The 8,040-nt window shown below is 39.1% G+C and overlaps 1 protein-coding gene across 2 annotated transcripts in view; it reads right to left on the reverse strand.

Annotated features, from left to right (window-relative positions):
* Positions 1-8,040, reverse strand: part of lias (lipoic acid synthetase) — a 114,471-nt gene that overhangs the window by 105,082 nt on the left and 1,349 nt on the right. For both annotated transcript variants that reach the window (XM_043692795.1, XM_043692803.1), the window contains exons 2-3: positions 7,538-7,710; positions 2,152-2,245 (exon numbers count right to left, since the gene is read on the reverse strand). In XM_043692795.1, coding sequence (XP_043548730.1) covers positions 2,152-2,245; positions 7,538-7,710 — 267 coding nt within the window. The remainder of the gene's footprint in view (positions 1-2,151; positions 2,246-7,537; positions 7,711-8,040) is intronic.

Here is an 8,040-nt window from a genome sequence, read left to right on the forward strand (position 1 = left end):
TTTCTAAACGGTGAGAAAATTCATAAAGCCAAAGTACAAAGAGATCTGGGAGTGCTGGTCGAGGATTCTCTAAAGGTAAACATGCAGGTTGAATCCGTGATTAAGAAAGCGAATGCAATGTTGTCATTTATCTCAAGCGAGTTGGAATATAAAAGCAGCGATGTGCTACTGAGTCTTTATAAAGCTCTGGTTAGGCCCCATTTGGAGGACTGTGTCCAGTTTTGGGCCCCACACCTCAGGAGGGACATACTGGCACTGGAGCGTGTCCAGCGGAGATTCACATGGATGATCCCTGGAATGGCAGGTTAACATACGAGGAATGGCTGAGGATCCTGGGATTGTATTCATTTGAGTTTAGAAGGTTAAGGGGAGATCTAATAGAAACTTACAAGATAATACATGGTTTGGAAAGGGTGGACGCTAAGAAATTGTTTCCGTTAGGCAAAGAGATTAGGCCCCGTGATCATAGCCTTAGAATTAGAGGGGGTAAATTCAGAACAGAAATGCGGAGACATTTCTTCAGCCAGAGAGTGGTGGGCCTGTGGAATTCATTGCCGCGGAGTGCAGTGGAGGCTGGGACGCTAAATGGCTTCAAGGCCGAGATTGATAAATTCTTGATGTCACAAGGAATTAAGGGCTACGGGGAGAATGCTGGTAAGTGGAGTTGAAATGCCCATCAGCCATGATTAAATGGCGGAGTGGACTCGATGGGCCGAATGGCCTTACTTCCACTCCTATGTCTTATGGTCTAACCACTTTCTGTTGGAGAGAATTCCAGAGATTTCTCACTCTCTGGGTGAATAAATTTCTCCTCATCTCAGTTTTAAATGGCTGACCATGTTTCATTAAGATCTGACCTTTGGTCATCAAGGCCTGCGTTTACCTCGTTAGAATTTTATAGGTTTATTTCAGATAACCCTCATCCTTCTAAACTTCATGGAATGTAGTCGTAAATGATCCAATCTTTCTTCATACATCAGTCCTGCCATCCCAGGAATCAAGCTGGTAAACTAAGTAATAGGATACAGATCTAATCTTTCAATCTGCCGACCTCCTGATTGACACTTTTGTTTTTAATAGAGGCAGGCCAGACCAGAGGATACATGTTGCATCTCCAATGAAAGCAAGCAATGAGAGACAAGCATCCAATGATTCCCTCCCTGTTTCTGCTAATTGATAGTAGCAGATGTCTATGTAGGTTCCCATCTTTGTTGACTAGGAGTGAGGATTGGGAGAGCAAAGATTGGCACAAAAAATTAAAAAAGGGCAAAAAATGGAAAGGGCAGGAAGGTTCCAGGCTCAAACCCCAAGACAAATCAACAGAAGCATTCAACTGACTTGGAAGTTGGCATGGGAGAAGGAAAGGAAGTGAATCATCCAGACAATCTCTTGCTAATTGCAAGATAGTGATGGACTGTGCAAGTGTGTAATTGTGTTCGACACAGGCAGGAAACAAATTGACTATTCTGGCCCCAGTGGATGAAGTGTTAGTTCGTTGTTATGCTCAATTGAAGACTAGCTGCCAGAAGACTACAACTAAAGACTGCCTTCACCAATAGTATCGTATTTGGTACTTGCCATTACCTTCGGATCACAAAGAGACTAAATGGGCTGAAATCCAGAGAAGGGAAGTACCAGTGACCTTTGATGGCCTAGAATTCATACTGCATAAATTGTTAAAAGTAACTTTGCAAGCAATTCTACTTAATCTGTTACCAAAAAAGAGAAAATGCTGGAAAATCTCAGCAAGTCTGGCAGCATCTGTGAGGAGCGAAAAGAGCTAACGTTTTGAGTCTAACTGACCCTTTGTCAAAGCTTTGACAAAGGGTCAGTTAGACTCAAAACATTAGTTCTTTTCTCTCCTTACAGATGCTGCCAGACTTGCTGAGATTTTCCAGCATTTTCTCTTTTTTGGTTTCAGATTCCAGCATCTGCAGTAATTTGCTTTTATTTTTTACTACTTAATCTGTTATTGGGTTCTGGTAACAGTCGTAGTACCGCTGCCTCCGGACAAGAAATCCTGGGTTCAAGTCCCACCTGCACCAGAAGTGAATCATAACATGACTGAACAGGTTGATTAATAACATCTACTTGATCTGTTACATATTTGTCTTACATTGGCTGTCTCAAAGAATCTCAGCGAGTACTCACAGTGTGCAGATTTAAATTCCGAAGAGTATTCTTCAACTTGTTATAATTTTTTCCAAGAGGAATCTCTGTCTTCAACCATGGAGGCAATCTAAGTCTACAAATACAAAGTACATTGTAAGAGTACATCATTGCAAAAAATTTCCTCTCTTTTAACCACCAAGTTCTGAAAGAGGATCATACAGTGGTGCTCCAGTATCACTGTGACAAGCCCATTTGTAATTTCCCATTCACTTCTCCTGCCAGTAGCATCTTTCTCTGGAGCTTTTACAGTGACAGTGAAAGTAGAAATGGAAAGTTATACCGCAGAGCACGCAGACTTTCTGCAGCCAATCATAAGACAGCACAGATAGATATTCAAGATACTCATGGTTGTTTCCCCCATCATGTTTTGGTCCCAGGAGAAGAAGAAACTAAATGGTGGAAGAAATGTTGCACCCATGTACTCTTCGGTCAAATTATTCTCTAGCTCTTTTAGAAAATATTAAGAGATTTTTGACTGACTTTGTCAGTTCCCTACAGTATTAGTGCTTCAATCAGACCTCCCAGCCAGCTCAGATGCTTCGCAAATGTCACTAATGGAGAACCTAGAACAGCTGAGTAAGGAACCGGCAAAGTCAGCAAATTTAGATGGTCTGTGTCTATTTAGACTAGAAAAAAGACAAATAAATTTACTACTGGCTTGGAATGCAAGCACAAACTGTAGCTCTGGTCAATTTCCCTCTCCTTTGTTTAAAAGTTAAAGAATTATTAGAAATGTGGCAGTTGTGTTAGAGATCAATCTACGGTTCTGCATGTCACTTACATTGCAGTCTGTATTATGTTAAACATTTCCTGATACATATGACCTAAGGAATTCTACACAGGCACCAGCCCTAGGAATTTTCCATAGTGCACCAAGGGCTGAAGCCTATGATGGTTGGACACTATACTACGGCACTTGCCCCCATGACCCTTTGCAGAGGGTACCCAAACATCTCCGCATCTCTTCAACATAAAGTACTTGACCTTTTAATATACAAATCTGCAAATGTCACAGACAATTCTTCGTATCTAATCACTACCATACTTCAAGTAACCAAGCAGTCTCATTCACAGAGTTGATGGCCTTCCAGCAATCATTGATGTTTGTCTCATTGTTGGTGTCCATAGAAAGTACAAAGTCCTGCAATATGGAACCAGTTGGGATGATCTTGATGAAATTCACTGCATCACTTTCCAGATGGTCTTTCAAACATACATTACAGCAGGGGATTAGTTTAAGGAGTGCTAAAGCAAATCACAGCACTCCAGCAACTTTCCCTGCTTGGTTAAGCTAGCACAAGTTTTGACCTAGGATTTGTAAAGTTTCTACAGCTCAGTCAATAAGCTTGCTGAACTGTTAGAGGAGCTGTCTGTAGTTCTGTTCAATTCTTCTACCTCTGCCAATTTCAGATGATGATTAGCAGAATCCTACCTTGGATGGGACCTGGGCCTCAACTATTCATTACATGATTAATGGTTTAGGTAACACAAAATTTGTAATATAATTAGTAGAATAGACAGGCATGTAAAATTCCAAAGAGATCTTGATAAAGTCCCATTTCGGTTGCTTTAAATAAACAAAATTAAAGCACCTTCATGGACTGAGGATTGGTTAACAGGCAGGCAGCAGTGAGTAGGAATTTATGGACTATTCTCAGGTTGACAAGCAATAACCAGTAGAATACTACAAGGAACAGTGCTTGGACCCCACTATTCACAAGCAATCCAATGATTTGGTTGTGGAGATCAATTGTAATATTATTAAGATCACAGATGATACAAAACTCAGTGGAAATGAGAATTATGCGGAAGCTGTCAAGTGGCTTCGAAGGGAATTTAGACAGGCTTAGTGAGTGGAGAAGAACACAGCAGGTAACTGTGAGATTATCCACTTTGGTAGGAGGAACAAAGTACAGAGTACTTCTTAAACGCAGAGAGATTGGAAAGCATTGATTTCAAACGGGACCTTGGTGTCTTTGTTTATAAGTCACTGAAAACTAGCATATAGGTGAAGCATCCAATTAAAGAAGGTGCACAATATGTTAGCTTTATCACAAGAGGATCTTAGTACAAGAGCAAAGAACACTTCCTTCAGTTGTATAGAACACTGGTGAGAACTGCGTTTGGAGTATTTTGTACAGTTCTGGTCCCTTTTCCAAAGGAAGGTACACATTCCATAGGAGGATTGCAATGGAGGCTCACCAGACTGATTGCTGGGATGGTGGAACTAACTTATATGATGAAAGACTGAGGAGATTGGGTCTGTATCCTCTGGATTGTAGAAGGATGAGAAGCTATCTCATAGAAACTTGAAAATACTTAAAAGGGATAGACAAAGTAGATGCAGGATAAATGTTTCACCTGGGTATGGGGTCTAAAACTAAGGGATACAGTTTCAGAATGAGACAAGCTATTTAGGACTGAGATGAGGAAGGACTTCTTCACTTCGAGAATGATGAATCTTTGGAATTCTGTATCCCTGAAGCTGTGGAAGTTGAGTCACTAAGTTAGTTAAAGACAGAGATTGATATAATTCTAGTTATTAATGACATTAAGGGATATTGGGATGGTATAGGAATATGAATGAGATAGTTGATCAGTCACGATCCAGTGTAGCAGAGCTGAATGATCCACTCTTGCTCCAATGTTCCTAAATTGAATGAGTGGGTAAAACTGTAACAATGAATTACAACAGTTAAATGTGGTGTCATCTATCTGGCAGCACATAAGAATAGACCTGAGTATTATTTAAATAGGGAAATACTTTCCTATGATGGAATAGTGGCTATGTTTCAAAAATATTTGATTGCAAAACACTGTACGACAATATCCTGAAGTCAAAAAGTCACTACATAAATGCAAGTTTCTTTTTTGGGAATGGCAAGGTGTTTTAAAAAATTCTCAAGGTGAGGTTCGTAGGAGAGTAGTCTGACACAGAACAAACGACCAAGAGGCGAGTCTGCTAGAATATGGGCATTTTATTCCCCGCAGCGTCGCCACAACCAGGTCTCATACAACGGGTCTGGCTTATACTCACTCTACATGTTACCGGAACTGGGAGCCGTCAGTTCTCGTAGAGCGGTTGCCAACAACCCACGCTCGGCGGTTAAACGTAACCCCGGAGCAGACTCACCGAACTGGAGACTTTTCCAGCTGATATACTCTTTTCCAGATATAAACATTCATGTGAACAGCAGAGCAAGGCTAAAAAACACATTCCATTCTGGTTACATACAGATAAGAAGATTCACACGGGGAGGTGTGTAATAAGATTCACACGGGACTAAGCAACACCTCCATTCCGGTTAGATTCACACATGTATTGGGACATAATTTTTAACCGTTTCACCACACAAGGGTAAATATATTTAGGGTTCTATGCACACAGATCACTAAAATGTAGTAATAAAAGCCAAATAGTAAATGCTACAGATCTAAAATAAAAATAGGAAATGTCATAAACATAACAGGTCTGCCAGCATCTTTGTGGAGAGAGAAGCAGAGTCAAAGTTTCAAATATAATAGGTAGTATGATCAAAAAGTTCACAGATGGCAGAAAATTAATAAATTGTAATAAATAGTGAGGAGAATAGCCAAAAACTGCTTGGCAGAGCAGTGGTTGATGAAATTCAACCTAGAAAAGTGAGAAGTAATGTTCTTGGGGAAGACTAACAAAACAGGGAAGTAGATTATGAATGGCAGGATCAAAGAAAGTCCTAAGAGATCAGAGGGCTATTGGTGTGCATAGACACAGATCCCCAAGGCAGGTATTAATTTGATTAAGAAGGAATATGAGATACCTGCCTTTATTAACTAAGGCATAGAAATATAACAACAAAGTGGTTATGCTGGAACTGTATAAAATGCTGATTAGACCACAACTAAAATGTGTGCACACAGCTCTGGTCACCACATTATAGGAAATATGTGATTGCACTAGAGAAAATATAGAGAAGATTTACCAGGTGCTGCCAGGGCTTGAAGGTCTGAGCAACGAGGAAAGATTGAAAAGGTTGGGCTTGTTTTCCATGGAGCAGGCAAAGATTAAGGCGACCCAATAGAGGTCTACAAGATTATGAGAGGTAGAGAAAGCTAGAAAGGAAAGCACTTTTCTGTCGTAAAGGAGTCAATAACTAAGGGACATAGAATTAAGGCAAGAGGTTAAATTTAAGCATGGCATTCCGGACAAAAACATTAGGAAATACTCCTTTACACAAAAGGGTGATAAAATCTGCAAAAAAGGAAGATGCAAAAAGTGAATAATTTTAAATGAGATTGAGAGAGTTACCAAGGGTAGAAGAGTATTTAAAGACATGGCAGGTGGATGGAATTAAGTTATAAATCAGCAACAATCTCATTAAATAACAAAAAATGTTCAAAGGGCTGAATGGCTTATTCCCGGCCTTATATTTCCTCCTACATGTGTGATCACTGTGTGCTACCATTCTATTTCTCAAATGCAGGTCATTTACAGTAGCCTGGATTTGCAGCCATTGGAGAATGAATAGTACCAATAACACTTTCCCCACACACTTTCTATGCATTTTTACATTGAAATTTGAAGCAAATTGAAATTCATTTCAGCATATGATTGCTACAGAAAATCTGGGACTTAAGTGAATAAGGAAAGCAATGGTTAACTTCCTTACCTAATCAGATTGAAGGATTCTTATGAGTATTGTGATGCACAGTTGAAACAAAGAAGCAGAAGATAGAATATTTAATTAAATGCTAAATTATACACAGAAAGAAGAATAGAGAAGGAAAGAAAGACAGGATTAAGAAACAGATTATAGGCTCAAAATAAGGGAGAATTAAAATACTTTGTTTTAAGAAGTCTATAATGATGCAAATCTTAAGGAATGAGAATGCAGACTTATAAAAGCTAATTTTCAAAAGGCAGGTTTAGTTTAATAGCAATTAATATACCAATAACTCCATTAAATATGTAGTCACACCAAAATAGACAAGCCTTAACTTTTTTTTGCTTAGTGAATGCTTAGTATGTATTTGGTGGGTAAGTAAAGGAGTTCAAATATTTCAATGATATTTTCTGGCAGGAACGTTACAACAAAGCTTCTGAAAAAAAAATCAATGTAGCTTAATAATTTGTGTTTAACTGCACTGCAGGTTGCTGTTCAACTTATACATTAACAAGCAAATGCTAAGATCTTCACTTACTTTTAGCCATAAAATCTAGGCTCTTTTTAAAATCTCTGAGAAAAGCTCTATACAAAAAATGTCAACTGATCTTTGATTTCTCTATAAACGCCAAGAGAACCATTCTGCATTTCCAAGATTTCCTATACTTTCATTTTTAACATTTTTTTCTAGTACTTTTCAAAATAAGTGCCAAAACTTGTACCTTTCTCCTTTTTGACGCTTCAAGTTCCCCCTATATTCTTCCCATGATTTCTTCTCTGACAATCCACCGTTTATAAACTCCTGGAGGTCAGGTCCCTCTTGTAGAAGTGCTTTCTTTTCATCTGACAATGCACTGAAAACCCTCAGCTGACTACCGACAAAGCGAGCAGAGACCTGAAATATTTCGCACACGATTAACAAAGATCCCATATTTAACAAAAATATTAAAAAATGTCTTGATGTACCAAGAAAGAGACATTTATGCAACATGAATTCAAATATTCATACTTGGTACAAACCATTCCCATTATCCACAGATGAATGAAGCCCATCAAACCTACACAAGCTATGTGCAAACCATTCTACTCAAACGATACAACAGTAGTTTTGGGAAAGCAAATCTTAGCAGGACTTATGCACTTAATGGTAAGGTCCTATGGAGTGTTGCTGAACAAAGAGACCTTGGAGTGCAGGTTCATAGCTCCTTGAAAGTGGAGTCGCAGG

This window comes from Chiloscyllium plagiosum, chromosome 1 (genome assembly GCF_004010195.1).
Source record: "Chiloscyllium plagiosum isolate BGI_BamShark_2017 chromosome 1, ASM401019v2, whole genome shotgun sequence".
NCBI classification, from domain to species: domain Eukaryota; kingdom Metazoa; phylum Chordata; class Chondrichthyes; order Orectolobiformes; family Hemiscylliidae; genus Chiloscyllium; species Chiloscyllium plagiosum.